At 38.8% G+C, this 26,264-nt stretch overlaps 3 protein-coding genes across 10 annotated transcripts in view; 2 read left to right on the top strand and 1 right to left on the bottom strand.

Annotated features, from left to right (window-relative positions):
- Nucleotides 1-13,350, top strand: part of LOC122668927 (tyrosine-specific transport protein-like) — a 31,732-nt gene extending 18,382 nt beyond the window's left edge. For 2 of the 4 annotated variants that reach the window (XM_043865511.1, XM_043865510.1), the window contains 4 exons: nucleotides 11,740-11,890; nucleotides 12,143-12,227; nucleotides 12,794-12,922; nucleotides 13,071-13,350. In XM_043865511.1, the coding sequence (XP_043721446.1) occupies nucleotides 11,740-11,890; nucleotides 12,143-12,227; nucleotides 12,794-12,922; nucleotides 13,071-13,258 (553 nt within the window). In that variant the 3' untranslated portion in view covers nucleotides 13,259-13,350. Of the gene's footprint in view, nucleotides 1-11,739; nucleotides 11,891-12,142; nucleotides 12,228-12,793; nucleotides 12,923-13,070 lie in introns of those variants that run through there. The other 2 variants (XM_043865512.1, XM_043865513.1) reach the window with 2 other exon arrangements.
- A 1,479-nt stretch (nucleotides 13,351-14,829) lies between these two features.
- LOC122667520 (actin-like) lies at nucleotides 14,830-21,400 on the top strand. 5 transcript variants are annotated; one of them, XM_043863811.1, is made up of 5 exons: nucleotides 14,830-14,840; nucleotides 18,563-18,635; nucleotides 18,811-19,204; nucleotides 20,344-20,957; nucleotides 21,078-21,400. In XM_043863811.1, exons 2-5 carry the CDS (start codon nucleotides 18,576-18,578, stop codon nucleotides 21,141-21,143), a joined length of 1,134 nt encoding a protein of 377 aa, XP_043719746.1. In that variant the 5' UTR covers nucleotides 14,830-14,840; nucleotides 18,563-18,575; the 3' UTR covers nucleotides 21,144-21,400. The 5 variants fall into 5 exon arrangements, with proteins under 5 accessions (XP_043719746.1, XP_043719745.1, XP_043719743.1 ...); XM_043863810.1 differs by lacking the exon at nucleotides 14,830-14,840 and adding an exon at nucleotides 16,520-16,689 and having other exon boundaries at nucleotides 18,558-18,635; XM_043863808.1 differs by lacking the exon at nucleotides 14,830-14,840 and adding an exon at nucleotides 16,520-16,697 and having other exon boundaries at nucleotides 18,566-18,635.
- Nucleotides 21,401-23,859: 2,459 nt separating this feature from the next.
- On the bottom strand, nucleotides 23,860-26,151 carry LOC122666715 (pentatricopeptide repeat-containing protein At3g22470, mitochondrial-like). The gene has a single exon (XM_043862769.1). It carries the CDS (start codon nucleotides 26,108-26,110, stop codon nucleotides 23,951-23,953), a length of 2,160 nt encoding a protein of 719 aa, XP_043718704.1. The 5' UTR covers nucleotides 26,111-26,151; the 3' UTR covers nucleotides 23,860-23,950.
- Between the last annotated feature and the right edge of the window lie 113 nt (nucleotides 26,152-26,264).

Raw genomic sequence — 26,264 nt, 5'->3', positions numbered from 1 at the left:
GGAAGGACCCCAAACATCAGTATGCACAATATGAAAAGGAGCAACAGTTCTATTACCATGATAAGGATATGAAGACCAACAATGTTTGGCAAACATACATGGTTCACATTGAAAAACATGAGAAGAGGCAATAGAAGAAAATAAGTGAGGCAATTGTTTCCTCATTACAACAAAAGATGGATGGCCAAGACGATGATGCCATAACATAACAGAATCCATAGAACTACTATCATTACGTCCACACACATAGGAATGAGCTGTGGACAAAAATTGATCAAAAAAGTAGAGGCCTTGCTCCTCACGTCCACTACCAATAATCCTCTTCGTCACCAAATCCTGAAAAAGACAGTGAGAAGGAAAAAATGTGACACAACAGTTGAGAGAGTTAGTCAGATGACTCACAGAAAAAAGATTCAGTGTAAGGTTAGGGACATGAAGAACAGAAGAGAGGGAAATAGATGATGTCACAGGGATATTACCCTTATCAGATATGGAGGAAAGAGAGCCATCAGCTACCCTAACCTTGTCCTTACCAGAGCAAATGGTATAGGAATCATAATAATGAGACGTACCCGGTCATGTGCGTCCGTGGCACCCGAGTCAATGACCCAAGATCAGGCGCGAGAAGGCGAGGTGGAGACTCGCAAGCCGAGGATGATGAGGATCCAACCATACTAGATGTAGAAGATGTGCTCAATCGTGACCCAACCCCGTGAACCACTGCATCCATGAAGGTGGAGTCATCCTGTGGGGCATCAGCATCAGTCGCTGCCGTGGAATGAGCTCGAGCTCCCCCTCTATGGCCACCACGACCACACATACCAGGAGGATGACCATGGAGAGACCAACACCTATCCTTGGTGTGTCCAGTGCATCCACAATGATCACATTTAAATCTGTCTTGCCCAACTCCACTGGCACCAACTGTCTCCACAGTACTGGCTTCCTCACGGTTAGGCCCTGCTGCCCTGGGCCTCTACCACCTCCACGGGTGTCTCGAACAGAACTAGAATTGAGGGCTAACCTCTCAGATGATGCTGGTGGTGGTGCCATAGTAAGCCACCTGGTCTCTTCACTTTGTAAGTAACTACAGACTTCACTAAGAGAAGGAAGGGGAGACCGGCCTAATAGCTGGAGTCTAACTGGCTCATAGTCAGGGTTCAGACCACCAAGTAAAGAGAAGACATGCTCCTTTTCAAGAGTCAGATACACTTTTGCTTCATCCTTTGGGTTGGTCAAATGAAGGTCCCTGTAGTGATCATACTCCTCCACAAGATTAAGGAACGCACTGTAGTACTCAGAAATAGTGCTGTCACCTTGTTTCAATGAGTGAATTTTTTGATGGAGCTGATAGACCTTGACAGTGTCACCTACTTTGTCAAAGGCCACAGAGACACTATCCCAAATAGCTTTGGCTGTTTCCTTCCTTATAAACCTTCTCCCAATCTCGGGCTTCATGGAGTAGATCAACCATGTCATAACTGTAGAATTTTCAGTCTCCCATTTATCAAAAGTAGGTGAACCAGCTGTGGGAGCCTTGATAGCACCTGTGATATATCCAAGTTTTCCCTTACTCCTAAGAGAAAGTCTCACAGAATGTGACCAATCTAGGTAATTAGTACCATCAAGCTTCACAAAAGAAATCTTTGGTGAATACTCTCATAAGCCAACCGAGGGACAATAGTAGGGGGTGTGAATCAGCGATAAGAGCACGATGCATCCAAGCGGCCATGATGGAAGGGATTTGACAATAAACAAGAACACCAAAGACAAGTGGGAGTACACACTCAACCCAAATAAGCAAAAGTCTAATAAGCGACTTAGGATAGCACATCGCCGAAGCAGTCCTAGCAAGAAATCTCTAAGAGGACTTAAATCAAACACTTCTAGTGCATTCCAACATCAGTCCAGCAAGCAGTCCCTTATAATACTGTACCACAAAGCTTGCAAGGAGTAGTATCAACTCCAAACAAGAGGAAAGGCCTCACAAAGGCTGTGCATACACATCCCTCAACCAAGAGAGCATCAAACTGTGGCTCAAAGCAAGAAAAAAGGGTAAACACTTTCGGGTTTACTCGGCGAAACTGAGGATCCCACACAAGAAGCAAATCTGCTCATATGGCTTCTTCAATCAGAAGGAAGATCATAGCCATCCTCATAAGTGTCCTAGGACGATGCAAATGAGCATGACCAAGACACAAAAGCAATCCGAGAATAGCAGCACTGCAACCTCGAACCTGAACCTGGCGGAACTTGTAGCAAAGCGTGTGTGAGATCTAAACCTTCAAGAGAGCTTCAAAACAGCTCAGGTATATTCTTCGATCATCAAAAGAGGCTAGAATGAGCCTATTCCATACTCTTTAAGCAAAGCGGTACACAGGAATCTCCTCTTTGGAATCCTTAGACACAAAGGATTTTAAAGAGAAGAGAAAGAATGAAAACAGGGACTGAACACGACTCTCAAACCTTGAGCTTGCTCTGATACCAAGTTAGATTTTAGGTTTAGGAGGTAAGAAGAGAGAAGGAAGAAGTTGGAGGAGGAAGAAGATAGCAAGAGAAGAGAGAGAAGAGAGAAGAGAATATTTGGGTTGTAATCGATTGTGTTGGAGAGGCTTCTCCATACACCTATATTAATTCATTCATAACAAATAGGAAATTACATCCACCTCCCTAGGGAGGTACAAGGGAAATAAAGAAGAAAAACATAATTACATAATAAGGCAACTAGTAATGGGACTTGTTCCCAAACTACCCCTATTACATGACTTCTAACAAGTATCTCTTCCTTGGGTACTCTTCTACTACCAAGGGGTACAAGTGTTATCATCCTTCTTCCCCCTGATGTATCATTTCCAAAGATGTTACCTTTCTTGAGTCAGTCCCTTTCTTTGTCTCTTCTCAGCATCCTCTTCAGGGGGAGAATTGTGGGAGTGAACAGGCTACTGATGATTTCTTTCTTTCTCCTCTACCTACATCTCCTTTTATGCTTGATATTGGGAAACACAGGACTGTAGATGTGGTTGAGGTTGATGACCAAGCACCAGGGGGGAATACAGATTTGGTTGTTGAAAGTGGTTCTGGTAAGGAGAAGGATTACCACATTACATACAAAAAAGGTGAAGGCTTGCATAATACAAGAAAGAAGACCTACCAAGAGTAGGACGTCCAACTCCTGCTCTTTCAACAAGATTTGGAAGGCCATCTTCTTTGATGTTTCATCTAAAGCTAACTCCCTTCCCCCGAGTAGTGTTAGGGATACCCCAAGGAACAGGCTTATTGTTGTCTCCTGGGGCCTCCCCTCCACCTTTTTGAGCCCTACCTAGTCTCTGGCTAGCTTCGGTTTTGTTGGCCCTCGGGCTTGTATATTCCTCCTCCCTTTTTCTTCGTAATTAAATTTTTATTCATCCAAAAAAAAAAAGAATCCTCTTCAGATCCAGATCCACATCCTGAGATTCATTCTTCTCAATCAGGTGACATTTCTTCTCCTCCATTTGATTTGGACCTTCCTATTGCTATTAGGAAAGGGAAAAGAACTTGTACTAATCCTATATCCCAGTTTGTTTCCTATGATGCAATTTCTCCTACAGGCCTTGCCTTTATTACTGTTCTCTCTACTGTTTCCATTCTAAGAATGTCATTGATGCTATGTCTGACCCAAAGTGGAGACAAGCCATGTCTGAGGAGATGATGGCACTTGAGAAGAATGGTACTTGGCAACTTGTAGACCTTCCCAAGGGACGTGTCCCAGTTGGATGTAGATGGGTCTACACAATCAAGTACAAATCTGATGGCAGTATTGAGAGATACAAAGCAAGGTTGGTGGCCAAGGGGTATAGTCAAGTCTATGGAATTGACTACCAGGAGGCATTTGCCCCTGTGGCCAAGCATAACTCAATAAAAGTTCTTTTATCTTTGGCTGCCAATAAAGATTGGCCTTTATATCAGTTGGATGTGAAGAATGCCTTCCGTCATGGTGATTTGGAAGAGGAAGTGTACATGCAAACTCCTCCAAGCTTCAAGATGCTTTCAGCTGAAGGGAAAGTGTGCCTCCTTAAGAAGGCTCTATATGGTCTTAAACAGTCACCAAAGGCATGGTTTGAGCGCTTTCAACAGGCTATTCTGAAGAATGGATATTCCCAGAGCCAAGCTGATTACACTCTCTTTACCAAGCGGAGTAATGGTACTATCACAGCTCTCATTGTCTATGTTGACGATATCGTGGTCATAGGAGATGATACAGCTGAGATAGGTAAATTGCAGAGCTACTTGGCACAACAATTTGAGATCAAAGATCTGGGTCCCTTGAAGTACTTCTTAGGAATAGAAGTATCAAGGACCAAGAAAGGAATCAACATATGTCAGAGGAGGTATATCCTTGACTTGTTGACAGAGACAGGGATGTTAGGCTGCAAACCAGCAAACTCTCCTATTGAGCAGAATCACAAACTAGGAGAGGACTGTGGTCCTTCTCTTGTTGATGCGGGGAAGTATCAAAGGGTAGTGGGGAAGCTTATCTATCTCTCTATGACTCGGTCAGATATCTCTTATACAGTGGGAGTTGTCAGCCAATTCATGCATGCTCCCAAGAGTGGCCATTTGGATGCTGTGTATCGCATTCTAAGGTATTTGAAGTCCTCTCCAAGGAAAGGACTGTTGTATGCAAGGCACAGCCACTTAAGAGTGGAAGGTTTCACAGATGCCGATTGGGCTGGTTCCATTACAGAGAGGAGATCTACCTCCGGCTATTGTACCTTTGTAGGAGGTAACTTAGTCACTTGGAGGAGTAAGAAACAGCATATTGTGGCTAGATCTAGTGCCGAAGCAGAATTTAGAGCTATGGTACATGGAGTGTGTGAGCTCATCTGGCTAAAAAGACTTGTTCAGGAACTGGGATTCGACACTGAAGGACCCATGAGACTGTACTGTGACAACAAGGCTGCCATCAGTATTGCTCACAACCCTGTTCAACATGACCGGACTAAGCACATTGAGCTTGATAGACATTTCATCAAGGAGAAGATAGACTCTGGCTGTATTTGTACTCCTTTTGTGAAGACTGGTGATCAGTTGGCAGATATCTTCACCAAGGCTCTTGGCTCTCCTCAGTTTAGTTCTTTCCTAAGCAAGTTGGGAATGCATGATATATATTCTCCAGCTTGAGGGGGAGTGTTAAAAGTCATGTAATAGGGGTAGTTTAGGAACTAGTCCCATTACTAGTTGCCTTATTAAGTAATTATGTTTTTCTTCTTTATTTCCCTTGTATCTCCCTAGGGAGGTGGATGTAATTTCCTATTTGTTATGATTGAATTAATATAGGTGTATGGAGAAGCCTCTCCAACACAATCGATTACAACCCAAATATTCTCTTCTCTCTTCTCTCTCTTCTCTTGCTATCTTCTTCCTCCTCCAACTTCGTCCTTCTCTCTTCTTACCTCCTAAATCTAAAATCTAACTTTTAGAATCTAGTAGGATAAAAATATAGTTTGTTTTAAATGAGGGCCCACCTCACAGTCCAATTATTATAGTAATACCGAAGTTTTGAAATGTGGAAGGGTGGTGGCATACTCATTTTTTTCCTTAAAGAGGTGCTCTACCCTCTCACTACTATCTCCTTGGAACCTCTAAACTTGAGGGGCCATGGCCCCCTAACCCCCCAGCTCCACCTGTGTCTAAGCAGTTTTGGTTACCCTTTCCTGCCATTTAGGTTATTTTTCTTTCTGGAAGGCCAAAATTCCTGCTTTCTCTTGTTGGTCTTCTTCCCTTAACATCCTACTAACCCTTGACATTGTACCAAAATCTCTTTTTTCAACCCATGGTAATGTACAAGATCAAAAGCAATAGCTAGCTATCAGGTTTTAGCTATCTGGTTGAGTCTTGGTCCTTGGATTTTGACAGTAGCTTTATGTATTGAATGAATGATAATACTTATAGATACTCCACCCATCAATCTTGCATTATTTTTTTGATGGTTTGGAATTTTCATCCTGGTAGATCCTATCAATGGTCTGCTACATTTATTAATTATAGCTGACTTTCATCCAATCATCGATCAGACTGTTTCCCCATTGAGGATCATGGTTGAGCTGCTTTTCTTCTAACTCTGACCTGGCATTTGGCTCTTCTAACTCTGACCTGACATTTGGCCATTGTTGAACTTGAGTACTGGTCCATCAGCCAGTGCTGACCAAAAATCTTTGATCCATCTTCATCCTGCCTTTATTTGTCAGCTTGGAATATCCTCTCCTAGACATTAATTTGGAATCTTACCCTTTATGACTTGAGTATTTTGAGTCACAGGCCCTTTTATTCGCCTGGACGCTTCTTCCCAAATGATACTATCAATAACCTTTTTAATTATTACTTCTCAAACCATAACTTGCTTCTTCAGTTCTGTCTTCCAGTTCTATTGATTTTTTTATGACTTGATGTGGCTTAATGTTGATTTTTGATGATATAAGATATATTTTGTAGCTTACTAAATAATTTTATGAAAGAGGGAAATAAAAAATAACACTTGGGCGCCTTGGTTGCCTAGTCAATGCCGAGGCGGGCGCCTTGTCACCTAAGTGCTTAGGCACCCCTCCACCACCTTGGGTCGCCTTGACAACTATGTCTCAATCTAGTTCAAACAGTCACATTTACTTTTTTAATTAGTCATTTTGGATAGCAACCTTTTATTTAGACTTAACAAGTATTTTAATCCTTATAAGAGGTAATTGTTCCACATGTTATTTTTCTCAATATCTTGTATTATTAAAAAAAAAAAATTGACTTGAAAAAAATGCTAATGATAGAGTTCCTAGAGTGTTAATTTGGTAGTTATTTGAGAAGAAAATGTTTCGAGTTAATATGTGGACGTAATTAAAGATATGTATAATGTTGTAGTGACTAGTGTAAGAACTGTGGGAGGGTAAAGTAGTGAATTCCCAATAACAATTGAACTACATCAAGGATTAGCTTTGAGCCTGTATATGTTTGTGCTAATCATATATGAGCTGACTCGAGTCATTCAAGATTAGGTCCCTTAGTGTATGTTTTTTGCTGATGATATAGTCTTGATGGATGAATCAAAAGCAAGGATAAATGTCAAGTTGGAGTTATGGAGATCCACCTTGGAATCAAAAGATTTTAAAATAAGTAGAACAAAAGCAATGTATATGGTGAATAACTTTAGTAACAATAGGACTGAAAGTGAGTTAGTGAAAATTGATGGGGAGATACTGCAAAGTGATAATTGTTGGTACCTAAGTTTAATCATAAATAAAAAAGAAATGAAGAATGTTATTGCACAAAGAATTAGAGAAGGGTGGATGGAGTGGAGAGTTGTGTCCGGAGTGTTGTGTGATCGATGTATTTATTTAAAATTCAAAAGAAAATTTTATAGGACAATTATATGACCAACAATGATGTAAAGATTTGATTGCTAGACAATAAAGAAACAACATATAAACGAACTTAGTGTAGCTGAAATGAAGATGTTGAGATGGATGAGTAGTAAAACCAGAAAAGATAGAATAAGAAATGAAAAAATTAAATCTTGGAGTAGCTCCAATACATGATAAGTTGAGAGAATGTTGTTTGAGGTGGCACAAACATGTACAACACAGGCCTTGAAAGCTTCAGTAAGGAGAAGTGATATGATTCAGATTAGAGGTGCTAAAATAGCTAGGGGTAGGCCTAAAATTACCCTAGGAGAAGTGATGCGGAAAGGCATGCATAGCTTAAGACTAGTAACAACTAACAAGTAAGTCTTGGGATAGAGCTGACTGGAGAAAGAAGATCCATGTAATTCAGTTGGGGATAAATTTGAGTTAAGTTTAGTAATCCCTTATAAGAGGTCCTTGGTCCAAATGACATGTCTCTCAATATCTTGTATTGTTAAAAGAATTAAAAAAAAAAAAATTGATCAAAATAAAAGGGGAAAAAACTGGATTTATCGTAGGATTAGATTAATCTTAAAACATTGGATCTTTAACAGGTAAGAAAGAGTCTAGATTTCATAAATGTTATTAGGAGAAGAAGGATTAAAATAAGCCTGTATTCAAGAGACTAGATGGAAGGGTAAAAAAAACTAAGGAGTTGGACAACTTTAAACTTTGGTATATGTGTAGAACCGTAGAAGTGGAGTGGGCATAGTAGTAGATAAAGATTTAAAGAATGATGTGGTGGATGTTAAAATTCGGAGATAGGATTATATCCATCAAGCTTGTGTTGGAGAAAGAGATTGTCAATATAATTAGCACTTACGCACCTCAAGTAGGATTGGATGAAAGTAGTAAGTTACAATTTTGGAAACACATGGATGAATTAGTGCAAGGTTTTAGTCAAGAAGAAAAGATTATTATAGGGAGTGATCTGAATGGCCATGTTGGGAAAGACCGTAGAGGCTATGAAGATGTACATGGAGGATATGGTTTTGGAGAGAGGAATGAGGGGATCTCAGTTTTAGATTTTGCTGTGCTTATGATTTATCTGTCGTAAACACTTACTAAAAGAGAGGAGCATTTAGGTCAGATTTGGTATGATTTCTATTTCTATTTCAGTTTGATTTAATGAAATAGTCAACAAATAGATTTTTGGTCAAGAAATTGAAATTGTTTTGGTTGTATCAATATGAAATATTTCAAGAATAAAAAAAATCCATTTGATAGTTCAATTTTTGAGAATAGATTCTATTATTTCTTTGGGAAGGGTGGTGTTGGTTGCGGGATAGTGGCAGTGGTGGTGGTGGAAGTGGTGGGGTGCTGGTGGCAATGGTGGCGGTGGTGGCATGGTGGTGGTGAGACCATTAGGAGAAGAAAGGTGGTGTTTTATTTTTAACATGAAATTACTACCTTACCCATCAAATTGACCATGTGCTCATTAAAGAGCAAGAGTGAAGTCAAATGAAATAGAAATTCTGAAACAGCTCCTTAACTATTTTAGGATTTCTATTTCACTAAAATAAGGTGCAAAAATCAAACCAAACAATTTCCCAAATAGAAATCATACCAAATCAGATCTTAGTTACCTTTAAAAGTGGGCATCATAATAGCCAAATAGATTTCTTCTTAACTAGAAGGTCTGATGGATTGTTATGTAAGGACTGTAAGGTTATATCAAGGGAGAGCCTAACTGCACAACATAGATTAGTGGTCATGGCTATGTGCCTCACTACACAGAAACGTAAGAAAGGTGAGCTTATTTGCCCTAGGATAAGGTGGTGGAGCTTTAAAGGAGATACTTCAAAATCATTTACTGATGAAGTGGTCAAACAAGGAAAGTGGGACTTCAAGGGAGACACTAATACGATTTAGAATGAGATGACTACTTATATTAAGAAGGTTGTTAAAGATGATCTAGGCAAATTGAAAGGAAAACGACGTTCCTCTAGAGAGACTTGGTGGTGGGATGATGAGGTTCGAACAACCATTAAGACTAAGAAAGTTAGTTTTAAGACATGGTAAATGACTAAAGATGTAGAGGATCTACAAATGTATAAATTTACCAGAAATGAACCTAGAAGATTGTTAGAAAAAAACGGCGAAAAAATATGAACATCTTTATAACAATCTGAGCACAAAGGAAGGGTAAAAATGTAAAATGCTATCTATAAGATAGCTATGGTGAGGGAAAAGGAGAGTAGAGATCTCGACCATGTTAGATGTATTAAAAGTGAAAAAGTATTAATAAGGGATGAGGACATTAAGAAGAGATGGGAAGTTATTTTTGCAGCCTATTAAATGAAGACACTTCGAGTAATAATGTTCTAGAAGACTGCATTACCCATCAAGACACCACATGTCGTAGATATATACGAAAATTTGTGGTTTATCTTGGCAACCAAGCTGTTTAATAAGATTATGAACACAAGAAAAATGCCAGATGAATGGAGGAGAAGCATTGTGGTTCTGATTTACAAAAATAAATGTGATATTCAGAGTTGCAATAACTATAGAGGCATAAAACTAATGAGTCATACTATAAAATTATGAGAGAGGATTATTGAAACCCATTTGAGACAAGAAACTACTATTATGGAGAACCAATTTGGTTTTATGCCAGGAATAAGCTATTTATTTAGGAGACTCATGGAAATATTTGGAGATTGCATGAAGTATCTCCATATAGCCTTTATTGACCTAGAAAAAGCTTATGACAAAGTCCCTAGAGAGTGAATTTGGCAAGTACTAGAGAAGACAAAATTTTCAAGTAAATACGTGGACATAATTAAAGATATGTATGATGGTGCAGTGACAAGTGTAAGAACTGTGGGGGGCTAAGGTAGTGAATTCCCAATTACAATTGGGGTACATCAATGATCAGTTTTAAGCCCTTATTTGTTAGCGCTTATCATGGATGATTTAACTAGAGACATTTGAGATGAGGTCCCTTGGTGTATGCTTTTTGCTGATGATATTGTTTTGGTGGATGAGACAAATGCAGGTTTAATTCCAAGTTGGAGTTATGGAGATCAACCTTGGAATCAAAAGTTTTTAAGATAAGTAGAACGAAGACGGAGTATATGGTGTGTAACTTTGGTTACACTAGGACGGATAATGAGACGGTGATAGTTGATGTGAGGGAGATTCTGCAAAGTGATTATTTTAGGTATCTGGGTTTAATCATAAATAAAGAAGGTGATATAGAGGATGATGTTTCACAAGGAATTAAAATAGGATAGATGAAGTGGAGAGGTGCATCCAAAGTATTGTGTATGATCGTATTCCTTTAAAACTTTAAAGGAAAATTTTATAGGACAGTCATCTTACCAGCTATGATGTATGGTGCAGAATGTTGGGTAGTTAAGAAGCATCATATAGATAAAATCAGTGTTGCAGAGATGGGGATGTTGAGATGGATGAATGGCAAAATTAGGAAGGATAAAGTAAGGAATGATCATATTAGAGCTGATATTGGAGTAACTCTGATACATGATAAGCTATGAGAAAGTCGTTTGAGGTGGTATGATCATGTTCAACGGAGGCCTTTGGATGCTCCAGTACAGAGGAGTGATTTGATTCAGATAAGAGGAACTAAAAGAGCCAGGGGCTAAAATGACCTTAGGAGAAGTGAGGATCCATGTAGCCGAATCCATTTAGTTGGTATAAGGCTGAGTTGTTGTTGTGGTTGTTGTTGTATGATGATATGCTTTTTTGGTGGTTTATTGGGTGGTGCCATTGCATTGAGGTTATTCTTATTCCGTTCTACTGATAATATTTATATAAATGATACTCTCTTATGCAGTTCATACTGATACTATTTGTACTAAATGATAGCCCTGTAAAAGTAGTAGGCAAAAGGCTCCGTGCACCGTGCACGGTCCTGTCCCCCCCCCTCTCTCTCTCTCTCTCACATGAGCCCGTCGAAATGACAAACCCCCCATTTATGCATCGTAGCCCGTTCCCTCTCTCATGCGGCCATGCATGAAAACCTTCCCCAAAGTAGTATGTTCACTTAAATAATAAGCACAGTGTTGCTCATCTTTTATATCAATAATGGCATCAGACCATGTTGTTCCATATGTTTAGTTGTGGAGCCCTAATCATTTCTTTGGCCTGGAAGATATTACTTTTCACTTGAATGCACAAATAGGTGAAATTTTGTCAGATTTATGTTGCTTATCTCCTCATCATTTACTGTTTACTTGGTACCTTTAGGTGATGTTGTAATTATAATTATTTCAGTGCTCAATACCTTTTTGTAATTTTATGTGTGGAATTTAGAGCTCCATGGGTTATTGACTCTTGACATTTACAGGACTGCTATTGTTCTAGGCACAGCTGTTCCTCTTGTTCTGTTTCTTGTTTGGGATGCTGTGACTCTTGGCACCATTCCTACTCTTGAAACAGGCAGCGATAAGATTTTGGACCCTTTGGAACAATTGCGATCTAGCAGTGGAGTTGTTGGAGTAAGTGGTTTGCCATTCTCTTGAATCTTATGAGCTGTAAGTTTAAAGCTTACATAGTTATCAAGGTATTGCCCAGGCTTCCAGGCTCCTTGGTCACCTTGGGCGCCTAGGCAGGCGCCTTGCCGCCTTGTTGGTATCGCCTTGATTTTAGACCCTTTCCAACTCCATGGTCGCCTTGCCGCCTTGATAATTATGAAAGGCTAAATAGGTGGAGTAAAGAGTGCTAATTTCTCTGGTACAAATCATGCGCAGCCAATAATTGAAGTGTTCTCATTCCTTGCAATTGCGACCTCATACATTGGATTTACTCTGGGTCTTTCTGACTTCCTCGCTGACTGTGAGTGTACCACTCTTCATGCTATTACACAATGTGTTTTCCTGTAGGCAAGCTCTTTACCTCAGTCACTCTCATTTTTATTTCTCATTTTAATGGGGGAAAACATACATGAAGTGTCTGGTAATGTTAATATAGGTGTTAGCATCTGACATATGTGTGTATGACTAAAAAAGAAAATGTTTTTCCGTGTTAAATAAAGAACATTCAAGATTCACCACAACCAGAGTCTGATAGATGAGCTGTATGTACCAAAGAAACATTAATGTTTTCAGCTGAGTCTGGGACAGTTGGAATGATGTATTTTCGAATTGGGCCCTATACAGCATGTAGAATATGATCTTCAATCCCTTGTGCACCTAAAAGCCAGCCAATTCATATAGGAAGTAAAAGTTCCATCCTTTCAGAAAACCTGATTTATTTATAAGATTTTGTAGGGTTGCATTAACATAGAAAGGTGAAAAAATGCACACTTACGTAATGCATGTTTGCTATTTTTCATTTATTTTTGGTCCACAAATGAAGATTTGCATACTTTGAATTCACCTTTTAATTTTATGTTGAATCAGTGCTGAAATTGCCCAGTGGTCAGAGCAAGCCTCTTCTGTACTTATTGACTTTGCTTCCACCATTAATCTTGTCATTGCTTTACCCGGAGATATTTTTCAAGGCTTTGGATTTTGCAGGGACATATGGAGGTATACTTTAGTTCTTACACTGGTTTGTGCTCTTCTTTTTAATTACCCAGGTGATTGTGTAGTTATATTTGAAGCATTTGAATCTTAACAGCAACCAAGTGTCTTTTTCTCAGTTTCAATCTGAAAATGGTTTTTTTTCCTCCTGTAGTGTTGGTGTTATTTGGAATTTTCCCAGCTGCCATGGCATGGTCAGATAGGTACTCAGAATCATCCCCGTCTCCAAAACTGCCCACACTTGTCCCTGGAGGAAGAGTCACCCTCTCTGTTGTGATCGTGGGCGCAGGATTTGTCATTCTTTCAGAAATTCTAAAGAATTTTGGGCACCTACAGATTTAAAACTGAATGTGATATTGTGGTGGATTAGAAGAGCTTCAAAAAGCATGCCGGCCATTCTCATTCATTGATGAGAAGCAGTTCTTTTACCAGGGGAAATAATGCCAATGAGACTCAGCAGCAGTACAAAATCATGACTCTGATAATCAAGTATTTCTATTTGTTTATTCTTCTCCTTTCCTATTCTCACCCCACCCCCCCCCCCCCAAAAAAAAAAAAAAAAAGAAAAAGAAAAAGGAAGGAGCAATTAAACAGAACTTTATTTGCACCCACAGTGATAAGTCTCTAAAATATCCAACTGGAAAGCTATGTAAACCAAGTTGTTGAGTGGTGAGAGATGAGAATCTCCACCTCCACCTTATTCTTCTATAATTGGATTAAAAAAAGAATGGTCGCAGAGAGCGAGGCGATCTTGCTGTAAATCTAGAAAGGTCAGCCCCCGCCCTGCTTAGTTTACAGTGGGACATATGTATGTATTTCTCATTTCTCTGATTGCCAAACCGTCTAGTATTTGTTAAGATATGTATGAAATGTAACAATATATGGAACAATTTCCATTGCTGAGATTTTAAGCTTCAAGAGACACCCTTATGGTCTGTGCAGACTACAGAATATTTTGCCTTCACTTATAAAATGATGGTTAGAGAAATTTTGTTGGAATGCCTCCATATTTTGACGCCATCACCATTGATTTGAAAAAATAATCACAAGCTTGAATCAGAAATAATGGTCAATGTACATTGGTATTGTTGTAGTCAATAATTGATGGCAATAAGTTTTCAAATTAGATGATCGTAAACCAGCAACCACCACTTGTCCCAATTTACCATTAACAGTCCATGATCGTCAACAAGAAACTAACAAGACCATCTAAGCCTTACAAGAATATCCAAAATACGAAATTTAGCAATTCATAATCAGTAGACCAAGTTCATCTTCGCAAAGTAGGAACATGGATTCTCTATCACAAATTTTACTAGATATTGAGGACTTCGGCCTCTCTAACCGTGGTTGTAGCAAAAAAAAACTGCACCTATCAAAATAATTTGTCCTTCTAACAAAATGGAATCGGTCCATCCCACTCTGTCTAGGACTGGGTTAGAGGATCTGGGTGCGCAAACCAAAACAGAGAAATTCAAAGTTGGTAATTTGTTAAACACACAAACAGGCAATTTGAATTGGGATTTACATAGATATAATCAATATTATTTAAACAAGTTTGGACGGGAAAATAAACCTTTAGGTCCGTCAACCATCTGGAGACACTGTGAATGATGAAGAGCGGATCAATCTTAACAACTCCATGAATCATTTTGTTCCGATGACACCAAAAAAAATAACAAGTTATAATAAAAATAGAAGAAAAAAAACCATTTAAGCATCAGTTTGTCTAGAATTTTGTTAAGCAAAATAGAGAAGCATAGCTGTTCTGAAGGAGAGAAACTCAGTTCTTAAACTAAGAGGACCAGCAGCCCATTATTGAATCTGGGATCACATCACCAAAATCTGATTGAACCGGGTTTGCCTCGGTCTGAGTTGACCTAATCCAGCCACAATAATGCCATAGAACCACTTCTCTTCACAAGTTAGATGGATTCCTTATCATATCTTCTTCTATTATTCTGTTCTGGCGTTTAGTTTCAGCTTGCTTTATATTGGTATTTCTATTGCCTTGTTGATCTAATTAGCCCAAAATTCAATATCTGATCCTTACAGCTTCAGCTCACCATTAAGCCCTTAGTGGTTGATGACATGGAAACATCCCCAGTGGTTACATTCAAAATATAGCAGCTTATAAAAGATATACCTAGTACACGAGGCTCCCGCCACTATAGAGTCTTGGAAGAGTCATTATGTGCCCAGAGTAAGGGAAGAAGGTTATGAGACAACTAAGTTAAGGGTATAAAACCCCAAGGGGTTGCTCAGTTTGCAAGGACCAACACCTCACAATTAAGAGGTCATGAGTTCAACTCTCTTCGGGCCCAATTATAAAAAATAAAAAAAATAGTTACGGGTGTAAATTGGTTTGGAACCGGGTATTCGATTTTGTTCCGGTTCGATTCCAAAGAGTATTAGTGTGATCTAGATCCGGACCAAGTCTTGTCTTGATTCTGAGAATTAATTCGGTACTCGCACCAAACCTGTATGGTTCCGGTTCCTATTCGGTTACTACACGGTTTGGTTCCGATTCATGTACTTGGCTATGTTGCATTTAAACCCTCCTCGATTATGTTCCTTAGTTTCGAATTGTAACCAAATTCTATTCGATTCTGATTTCAATTTGACACCCTTAAACTAAGTCATTTTTTAGACCCTTTTAGATGATGGCCCAGGGAAGGTTCTTCATGAGCCACTAAAGCCTAGAAATAAAAATAGGTTAAGGCATGGGAGTGGGGCTCCATCATTCTATGACCAGACAGACTTCCAGTCACTTTGACCGGATAGCTAGCTGTTAGAAAAGGCCGAGTATTGTCGGAAAAAAAGCCCATGATATCATCATAAACCATGAAATTTATGCATCATTAGAAACATTAATTAGAACTTGAACTTAAAAACATTAAAAACCCTAAATCTTCATGAAACTTTATATCTTGAACCTTAAACAATGAATGATATGAACTAATGGGAGCAGCTTTCTTAGCTAGATGGCTCGTTCACCATGGAATCTATAAGGTGCCATGCATATTGCACAACTAATTGCGTCAAGTGGTGCTAAAATTTGTGGATTAACGGATCCCCTCGATCTTCTATTCATGTGTTAAGTTTCAATCCAAACAGAGTTAATGACGGGCAAAACAAAGCACGAAAACTTTCAATAGAGTAATAAGAAGACAAAAGACAAGGCTCCACTGGTCTAGAAGGAGTTTTTTGGTATTTGAGATTGAAGTTCGAAACATGGCTAATCCAAACAATTATCCAAAAGCTTGGAATTGCCAAAGGCCTTTGGAAAACTTTTCTCACAACGCTAAGTATCATGTGCGTATAGATTCCTTCCCACATTGACAGTGTCGGATCGAAAACCCTCCTCTTGAAACTAAAAGTCAGCCAACCATTTATGAAGACTAACAGATAGTATGCAAAAGGGAAAGGAGGGAAAGGTAGAGAGACAGACAAGGTAATTGTGTGTTAAATAAAAGCCAAAGCCACCAAAGCCGCTAGAATATAAATATAGATAAATGAAGGGTTATAAAAGGTAAAAAGAAAAAGTAGAAACCGTAAATGTAGAAACCCGGCCAACACATCCTCTCCTTTTTTTAAGGGTCCATAGAAAAGGGCGCAAGGAAGGGCAGCTGTGATCAGAGGTCGTTAAGAGAGGAGGTCAGAAATATAGAGAGAGGAAGATTGGGTTGTAAGAAGAAGAGGGACGAGAAGAGAGACAGAAATTGAGAGAGGGTTCTCAGAGACTCTCAACGAAAGCACGATCTAGGGTTTCAAACCAAAAAAAAAAAAGGTAATCAATTCATCCATTTTTCGATCTTTCGTTTCTAATGTTGAAGGAGAATGTTGGGTAGATCGTTCTGTTGACGAACTTTCATTGGATCGATCTCCTTTGTCGATCTATTAAGGTGAATGAAATGGTGGAAATGGTAATGTCAATTTCCACCTAATGTCAATACTTTGATGAAATTTGTTATATATTGATCTGCATTTTATGGGGTTAGGGGATAAAAGTTGTGGGTTTTACTTGTTTCATACCTGGATCTCGTCTTTGGGGGATTTTTTTCACCCTGAAACGATCTTTAATGTTATGGTTGTGATCGATCTGTTTTTGGGTTGGTACTCGTTCTAGATCTGCCTTTGAGATGGACATCAGGTTATTTGGTTGGTAAATATGCGTTGCTCTTTGTATGGAGATGGGGTTAATGAAGATTGTTCTTTTATACCATTCGCGGTTCATTTTTAATTTTGGACTAGTTGTTTCTGAACTATAATCTTGGTTTTGGCTGCTCTTCTATTGCAGGAGTGTCTTTGCTTTTGATACTATGAAAATTATCTCAAAGTAAATCAACCCCCCTCCCCCTTTAAAAAGATTTGTCATAGTAGTTATTCTTGATCTGCATTCTTGCTTGTGTGTATGCAGATCAATTTGGTGATATGATTTTTTGTAGTGTTTGTTCAATTTGGTGATATGGTTTTTTCTAAGACCTTAACTAAAATGTTGGAGAATTGATCCTCATAGTAAACACTATGGATCTTTTTTGGATCTGACATAAAATGTTTGTTTTAGTTTTGCACATTGGAGAAATTTTTTGTGGCATCTATCATGTAAGTAGTTAACTTCTTTTCCTTTTAAATGGAGATCCTCCTTCTAACTCTGATTCCCCACCTTAGGAAACTTTTGCCCTTATGGGTTGGAAAAGAAAATTCATTAGTTCCATTTATAATTTTCAATTAGCCGTCATGTTCATTTCAGTGCTAATCAAATTTTGTGCTTTGACTTTTCTTTGTCCTATATACTTTAACCCTATTTGGTTGCCCCTGGATATATATTTTCTTATGATTTCCAATGGTTGCGTGGGAATTTAGTTGAAAATTTTAATCATCATCACGTATCATTTTATTTTTCTGCATTGCTTTTCTTGAAGTTATGGACCTGGAAATTTTCTTACACACTTATTTTCTAATTAGTATCTTTCCCTTTCTGTACTTTTGGAACATTTTTGCATTCTTCTTGAATCTTTGCATGTTGCTTCCTCATTAAAATGAATTAACTTATGTAGAAGAAACTATATATTTTGATTGTGATGTACACGAGAAACTAGGAATTTGTTAATTGCTTTAGTTGAAGAGTATAAATTTTTTCAACTGTGAATAGCAATTAGGTTGGCCTTCAATTGAGAAAACATTAATTAGATATACTTCTAAATGCTTTTGTATTTATTTTTTTGTTGGTCATCTAACTTGTTTATCACATTTTAACATCTAGAATACACTATAATTAATCTTGGGGTGGCAAGTTTAACAGAATTGCATCTATCTATTTCATTATTTGTAGGTATTGTTATACAATTCTAATGTAGCTGTGTAATGCAATCAACAAGATATCCCTTGTTTTAGCAACAAGTGTTTTCTTCCTAGGTGACATTGGGTTTGCAGCTCATTAAGTCAAAGTACAGAGCATGTATTAGATTCCAATGCTTGTGTTGGTCCCATACGACCACTTAGTAACTGACCAAGCCAGTCTATCCAATGGTTTTTTGTTTTAGGCTAGTTAATAATGTGAACTGTCTTTGTGGTACAAACAATTAGTATTGGGTGCCCATAATTGCTAATTTTTTAAATCTAAATTTGGTTTCTTTTCTCCAGTAGGCAATAGAAGATGGCAGATAGCGAGGACATTCAGCCTCTCGTTTGTGACAATGGGACAGGAATGGTGAAGGTAACAGTCAAGAAATTTTTGTCTATTTTTGTATTCATACAATCATACTTTATTATTCTTATATTGGTCATCTCTTAATTGCTTCCTTGGGTATGTTTTTAGCATCAGTTTGCAGTTGTTTGACATAGATTTTGGAGCTTACATTTTGCCTTATCTGAATGATTTTGATAATTAGGCTGGATTTGCTGGAGATGATGCTCCAAGGGCTGTGTTCCCTAGCATTGTGGGTCGCCCACGCCACACAGGTGTAATGGTTGGTATGGGCCAGAAAGATGCTTATGTTGGGGATGAGGCTCAGTCCAAGCGTGGTATTTTAACTCTCAAATATCCAATTGAGCATGGAATTGTAAGCAACTGGGATGACATGGAGAAGATCTGGCATCACACTTTCTACAATGAGCTCCGTGTGGCCCCTGAAGAGCACCCTGTTCTCCTCACTGAAGCACCTCTCAACCCCAAGGCTAACCGTGAGAAGATGACCCAGATAATGTTTGAGACCTTCAATGCTCCTGCCATGTATGTTGCAATCCAGGCTGTTCTTTCCCTTTATGCCAGTGGTCGCACAACTGGTAAGCAACATCACCTTATGGGCTAAAACTCTTGTTTCAGTGTTTATTTTCTGTTGGGGTTGACATGAACCCACAATGAAATGTTTATGATTAGAAAATGACTTGCTGGGTTCTAAGTTGTTGATCCCGATTGGTTGGATGAGATTGGACCATGTGCAGTGCTAATTATTATTTGATCCTCTTGACTCCTCCTGTATGAGGATGGTTTGTGTGGGGGCTTGGTGCAACCTAGGGTTCCAAAACCTTAATTTAGGTCACTATAGGGTCCTTCGAGTGATAAAATCTCAAATGAAGAGGACAGTAGCACTTCTGTAATTTTCAGAACAGTTCAGAACTCTTTTGGAAGAAATAATAGGACCCCGGGAGTCTGGGACTCAAAGGGAAGGACCTTTTTGGAATTTCTAATGATAATAGAGGTAATATAGAAAGAACTTATTATTATAGAGCTTTTAGGTAATAACAGGAAGAATCTATCCTTATAATTAAGGAATCGGCTATTCTTCTTCCTCACGAAAGAACAGGGTATCTGCCAGGTCTACAAACGAGAACAGAAAATGAATAACAAACAACAGAAAAAAGCAGGAGAATAGAGAAGAAGTGGGAAAAGCTCACCTGATAATAGACGTCAAATCTGATGTGCACAAGGAAAGAGAGAAGAGGAGGCTATTGACCAGCAAGACTATCACAGTACAGCAAACAGTAGCTCAGAAACTTTAGAAATTTTTATTAAACTCTTTTATTTTTATTTTTTTTGGGGGGGAGGGGGAAGGGAGGGGAGTGGGGGAATGCACATCAATAGCTTTATAAAAACAGGAAAAAAGAAAACTCCTGATCAAACTGAATGACTGAAACAGTGTTTGAATCCAACTCAATTTCACATGTATCGACAGCTAAAACAGGCCTTTAATAATCAAGTGAGTTTATAAAAATACCCTCAATAAGTAAAATACGCCCTAACTACCCTTCTGGACTGAAAGCCAAGCTTAGTACTGGTTTTCCTTGGCCTGGGCTTCCAGATCAGCCTTCATTGGCCCCACCAGGTTTGTGCAACTGCATCAGGACTTTTCTGTTTAAATCTTTTATCGATATATTGTTACTGCTTATGGTTTGACAATCGGTGGTGTTTATTTGTTTTGTAGGTATCGTTCTAGACTCTGGGGATGGTGTCAGCCACACAGTTCCAATCTATGAAGGTTATGCTCTCCCACATGCCATCTTGCGTCTGGACTTGGCTGGCCGCGATCTCACAGATGCCCTCATGAAAATTTTGACCGAGCGTGGTTACTCTTTCACGACCACTGCAGAGCGTGAAATTGTCAGGGACATGAAAGAGAAGCTGGCTTACATTGCTCTGGACTATGAACAAGAACTAGAAACAGCCAAGACCAGCTCATCTGTGGAGAAGAGCTACGAGTTGCCTGATGGGCAGGTCATTACCATCGGAGCTGAACGCTTCCGATGTCCAGAGGTCCTCTTCCAGCCATCCATGATCGGTATGGAGGCTGCTGGCATACATGAGACAACTTACAATTCCATTATGAAATGTGATGTTGATATCAGGAAGGATCTGTATGGCAACATTGTACTCAGTGGTGGATCCACTATGTTCCCTGGCATTGCTGACAGAATGAGCAAGGAGATCACAGCACTAGCTCCCAGCAGCATGAAGATCAAGGTGGTGGCTCCACCGGAAAGGAAGTACAGTGTCTGGATTGGAGGTTCCATCTTGGCATCCCTCAGCACTTTCCAACAGGTAAATTCTCTTCTGATAATCCTCGTCTGAGAGCTCTACTTGTTAATCATAGAGTTCCTGAAAGAATATCTGATTAATAGGTAAATTATTTTTTTTTTTGGTTTTGGCTTCTTACCCTAGATGTGGATTGCAAAGGCTGAGTATGATGAATCTGGGCCATCAATCGTGCATAGGAAATGCTTCTGATCATGCAATAGCAGGGCATGTATTGACAAAGAGGATTAAGCCGCATCATAGAAATGCTTCTGACCAAGCACATCTGGAGAAATGCTGTTTTCTTTCTTTATTTCCCCTTTCCTCTCTCTTTGTACCTCTCATTTTAATGATGACCTTAAACGGGGTGAGAATTTTCACGCCTGGGAATCCCAATTTTTTCATTTATTGTTTCATCTTAGAGGCTGTGTTTGTGTGTTAAGAGTAATACTACTTGGCTTTGGATTGAATCAGGGTTTCCTTTTGATTAATTAAAACCAATAAATCTCTTCCATATTAATTAAATCTCTCTGACATTTTATCTGACTGGATTTCTTCAGATAACCATGAAGCTTGTTTTTATTTTTATTTTTTTTGTTGAAAATAACCAAGAACATATTGATTTCCATTTTCCCTTTATTTTTTTTAATTTTTTTTCTTTCTGAAAAGGTGAAAGTTTTATTTCACAAGACTCTTAAGTTTTGGTGACTTGATGATTGACTGAACTCCTTGAATAGTGAATGCCATCATTAACTCCAACTAGGAAGTAAATTGGTTTGGTTTTGGGCAATCAATCCAGTTTCTTAAAGGGTCAGGATTAGATTGGACCAATAAGCTGATTGGTTTCAAACTTGAGATCCTGAACCATTTACTAATGGGTGGATCCAATTTCGGTTCCTAATCGGTTTCAGCTATTATTAGTGTCTAAAATTTAAAAAAAAAAAATCTTAAGCATACAAATAAGAATTTGTTTTTTTAAATATTCGAATGTTTAAATATTCATTTATAAGCATAAAAATAACCAAATATCCCAAATCAATATAAATGAGTGTTTTAGATATATCGTGGGATAAAAGCATATGTAGGGTATAAAGAATATATATTGAAAAGATGGATGACAGTTGAATCAAGTTTTGTATTGATATTTCTTAAGTTAGCGCTATTTTGCCCAAAATTAGTGTGTTTGCATAAAATTTAGAGGAATATTGGAATATTTACTTAAATAAGAGAAAAAAGAACTGTGTGTTGGCAGCTTTGGGATCCCTGGAGCTCATGTTTGTAGCAAATACTTTTGTAGGCAGGAGAATGGAGGCATAAATCCATTTTTTCTTATGGAAGGAACTGTTGGGCAATGAGAAAAGAGGGTGGCATGTAGACTATGTATAAATCCATTTTTGCTTATGGAAGGAACTGTTGGGCAAAGAGGAAAGAGGGTGACATGTAGACTATAAGGTGGATCAATCCAAGGAGCCATCTAGCTATCACATATAACTCCATAACCTTTGGATCTTCCTAAGAAACTTGCACTCAGTCATAACTGTTATTATTCTATCTGAAGCTCCAACAAAAATAGATTTCAAATCTAAGGTTTTTGCACAATGTATCACCGGGTCTAGCAGTTCCGATTTTTGCGATTCTTAATTGGTCTATCGATTCTGGTACTGTTGGAAGAATCGGACTAGAACTGGCACAGACCAATAAGCTAAACAGTTAAAATAATTCAACATAGAACCGGACCAATAAGTTAATGTGCAGGCCGGTTCCAATTCCTAGTGGGTCAATTCCGCTCTGGTTCTCGGTTATGGTCCTAAAATGACACCCTTAACTCCCATCCCTTACTGTTGAACATCCAAATACCCTTTCTCAATCTAATCAAAGTGCCAGATCCCATAGATTAAGAGGTTCTCTCTTCACTGTGGGTGAAGCTGGCAGAGTAAGTTAATAAAGTACAACAGACGACCGGGCATGTACTAAGAATGTATCTTCTCATCTCAGGGATGTAAAGATAGCCTATATCTCCATCCCATTCTACAATTATGATCAAAACATAAGAGGAAAATTTTGGAACTTTCTACTTGATTGGATGTGCTTTCCCATTTCTGAAACTTCCTAAAAACATTATCAAAGGTCAATGGATCCCTAGCATTGAGCAGTGAGAACATCATCCAGCTACTTCAACTGAGCATGTGACTTGAATCAACTAGATGACAAAACACAGAATGGATGTTCATACATTCTTAAGCTTCCCCTCACATTTATCACCCGGAAATATTGACAGTAAAAAAAGGGCAGGCCTCGTTGCAACGGTAAAGATTGCTCCATTGTGACCAAGTGGTCACGGGTTTGAGTATGGAAACAGCCTCTTTGTGAAAACAGGGGTAAGGTTGCTTACATTATGACCCTCCCCAGACCTTGCAGTGGCGGGAGCCTTGTGCACTGGGTATGCCCTTAGATGTTGACAGTAAAAAAAGATGATCACAAATACATAAAATCAGAACAACTAAAGGCTCTGAATCAAAGCTAGCCAAGAAAATAATTGGCAAAGGTAAAATATTACAATCCTTTGGGATAAATTGCATTAAAAACAGCCCAACAAAATCAGGATTTAGTTTTCCTTAAGAATCAATACCAAAAAAAAAAAAAAAAAAAAAAGGGAAAGTAGGAATGTATCCTACCATTATAAACATGCATAAAGGTATAGACGTATAGTCAAGGGTCATATCTGAAGTTGGAAGTGTTTCATCAGTATCAATTCATAATAAACATCTAATACAGAAGGTTAATTGCTCTTGGTACTGAGATGAACTACAATACAATCTTATGGAGATTAGAAGAAAACTTGCCTATGTTATTCTGATAAGCATCCTGTGAACTTACTCTTCAAACCAGATACTGTAATCCGATCCACTAGTAATTTGTCACATTGGCGGAGGTAACACCCTTTCTAGCCATTATTCATGTTCTCTCCAAAATTGGAACTTCGAATTACATATAAAATCCTTCAGTATATTGAGAAAGCTTCAAAGTGATTCAAGATTAAAGTCGTCATTTTCTCGCTTTTCATTTGGCAGAAATCTACTAAGCATTGTAAAGCATGCACCACCAGACCCATTCACTGCAAGCAAATTCACTATCAGATGTGTGGTATTTGCATCAGGTAAGAAATGCTTCTCAATCATTTCAGTAAGAAGTTCAACTGCCTTGGGGATTTCATTCTTCTGGAGAAAACCTTGAACCAGGATATTAAAACTGGCTTCATCTGGACGGCACCCTTTCTCTTCCATTTTTCTGAACAATTCATAAGCTTCATTCAGTGAACCTTCTTTACAGAGACCCTTAATCATTATGCTATATGTTTTTACATCAGGCTCCAATCCTTTGGTAGAAATGGTGTTGAAAAGTTCTCTTGCATCTTCCACCTTACAAGCATCCCACAGTCCGTCAAGGAGGACATTGAAAATTACAATATCCAGGTGTGATTCCCCAATGTTACGAAATAGTTCCATGGCATCATCAATACATTTGTTTTTGCACAATCCTTTCATCAATATTGAATAGGTGTATAGACTGGGGGATTGCTCATGAACCAGCATTTCATTAAATAGCTTTTGTGCAAAGCTAACTTGGCCAACTTGACAAAACCCACCTATAAGAGTATTATAAGTTATAGTGTCAGGATTCAATCCTTTGTGAGGCAGTTCTCTAAATAGCTGCAAGGCTTCATCTATCTTCCTGCTCTTGCAATAGCCATTGACCAACATATTATAGGTAATAACATCAGGCTCATGACCCTTATTCAACATGTAAGTAAAGACTTCTTCAGCTTCATCCATACGACCTAGTAAACAGTATCCATCGATCAATGAATTATATGTGATTAAATCAGGTTCCACATCTCTTTGAGTCATTGATTGAACTAGCTTATGAGCTTCTGCAACCATCCCTTGTTTGCAAAGTGCATCCACCAATGCACCGAATGTAACAACATTTGGTGTGATACCCTGTTCCTGCATTTTATTGAGAAAGCTCATTGACTCCTTCAACTGGCCCGAATCACATAATCCTCCAATCAAAGAGGTGTAAGTAACAACATTAGGCTTCACACCTCTTTGAGTCATTAACTCAAACATGGAAAGTGCTTCTGCAGTCCTCCCTTCCTTGCAAAGACCATCCACTAGAATGCTGAAGGTTATGGCATCTGGCAAGATTCCATGCTCTAACATATCATTAAAAAGACTAGCAGCCTCTTTCCACCACCTAAAATCACAGAGAACATGAATCAGAGAGTTGTAAGCAACAACATCCGGTGGGATACGTTTCCTTGTCATTTCTGAGAAGAGATTCATAGCCTCTTTCACCATCCCCCCTCTGCAGAGACCACCAATAACTGTGGTATACATTGTCACATTAGCCCTACAACCCTGCTGCTCTTTCTGCCCCATCACCTTTAGCAGAGCAAGAGCTTCACCTGTACGCCCACTATTGCAGAGCCCATTCATTATGGTTCCATATGTGACTTCATCACATGGATATCCCAATTCCTCTATCCTGTGAAACAACTCCATGGCAAGGCCAATCTCATCTCTCTCACAAAGTCCCCTAATCAGAGTACTTAATATTATAGCATTCAATTCAAACCCACGTTTCACGAGAACCCCTATGACAGAAAAACCCAAATCCACACGACGCAAGTGGCAGAAGCAATTGAGCAAGATACTAAAAGTGTAGATATCAGGTTGGATCCCAAATGAACCCATCTGTTTAAACAATGAGATCACCATTGAAGGGTTCTTCTTCATCTTCGCAATGGCCCCTAAGAGGTGATTAAAAATAGAAATTGAAGGACTGGGATTTGTGCGAACCAATTGGCTTAGTAAACCCAACGATTCAGCAAGAGTAAGAGAGCCTGACCTGCAACGATCTCTCACCAATATCTCCAGCGATTTCGTTTGATCCGTGAATTGGGTATACGAACTTTGTTGCATTTTAACTGAATTCGTAGAATTATTAGTAGTAGAAGTGTAATAATGAGATAGAGTTACAACAAGCAGCCGAGAGACCCGAGACACAGAAGAAGAAAAAGGAGAGCCAAGAGAACCAACGATCCTTTGATTTAGATAAGCAGCAATATCAGTTCTTCCCAGCATTCTACTCGTCTCCATGGGAGAACAAACAAGCATCCTTCAATTCAGCCTCCCTATGCTCTCCTCTGCTTCATCTTCTTCTTCTTCTTGCCTTCACTTCTTCCCCTCGTTTTCAACATTTGAGCAAACAACCGTTAGCTCGGGTTGGTAGCATCGCCCCCAGGTGGTCAAGGGATCGACTTCACTTCTT

This window comes from Telopea speciosissima, chromosome 7, assembly GCF_018873765.1.
Source record: "Telopea speciosissima isolate NSW1024214 ecotype Mountain lineage chromosome 7, Tspe_v1, whole genome shotgun sequence".
NCBI classification, from domain to species: domain Eukaryota; kingdom Viridiplantae; phylum Streptophyta; class Magnoliopsida; order Proteales; family Proteaceae; genus Telopea; species Telopea speciosissima.
The sequence above is the reverse complement of the archived record's forward strand: the minus strand, read 5'-3'. Positions and strand labels throughout refer to the sequence as shown.